We start from the raw sequence: 743 nt of genomic DNA on the forward strand, positions 1-743 counted from the left end.
AAGGAAACCTGATCTTCTATGAATCAGACCTGACAGAGTGTGGCATCGATATCAGAGCAGCCTCAGTGTACTCAGGAGTGTTCACACAGATCTTTAAAGAGGAGAGAGGCCTGTACCAGGACAAAGTGTTCTGCTTCGTCCATCTGAGTGTTCAGGAGTTTCTGGCTGCTCTTCATGTCCGTCTGACCTTCATCAAGTCTGGAGTCAATCTGATGTCAGAAGAACAATCAACCTCCAAGAAGTCTGAACCAAGACGAGACGAATCTACAGAGACACTCTTCTACCAGAGAGCTGTGGACGAGGCCTTACAGAGTCCAGACGGACACCTGGACTTGTTCCTCCGCTTCCTCCTTGGTCTTTCACTGCAGACCAATCAGACTCTCCTACGAGGTCTGATGACTCAGACAGGAAGTGACTCACAGACCAATCAGGAAACAGTCCAGTACATCAAGAGAAAGATTGAAGAGACTCCCTCTGCAGAGAAAAGCATCAACCTGTTCCACTGTCTGAATGAACTGAACGATCGTTCTCTAGTGGAGCAGATCCAACAGTCCCTGAGATCAGGACGTCTCTCCACAGATAAACTGTCTCCTGCTCAATGGTCAGCTCTGGTCTTCATCTTACTGTCCTCAGAAGAAGATCTGGACGTGTTTGACCTGAAGAAATACTCTGCTTCAGAGGAGGCTCTTCTGAAGCTGCTGCCACTGATCAAAGTCTCTAACAAAGCTGTGTAAGTGTAGAGA

General features: G+C 47.8%; 1 protein-coding gene across 1 annotated transcript; it reads left to right on the top strand.

The window, feature by feature from the left end:
- Nucleotides 1–5: 5 nt before the first annotated feature.
- On the top strand, nucleotides 6–730 carry LOC147820128 (NLR family CARD domain-containing protein 3-like; the record flags this gene model as incomplete). The annotated part of the gene is made up of 1 exon (XM_087175605.1): nucleotides 6–730. A coding segment is annotated over one exon (725 nt), but the record flags the coding sequence as incomplete, so codon positions are not given.
- Nucleotides 731–743: the final 13 nt, after the last annotated feature.

The sequence above is a fragment of the Seriola lalandi genome, unplaced genomic scaffold (genome assembly GCF_002814215.2).
Source record: "Seriola lalandi dorsalis isolate HSWRI2012SDOR001 ecotype SW California unplaced genomic scaffold, Sedor1 jcf7180001992542, whole genome shotgun sequence".
Lineage (NCBI taxonomy): Eukaryota > Metazoa > Chordata > Actinopteri > Carangiformes > Carangidae > Seriola > Seriola lalandi.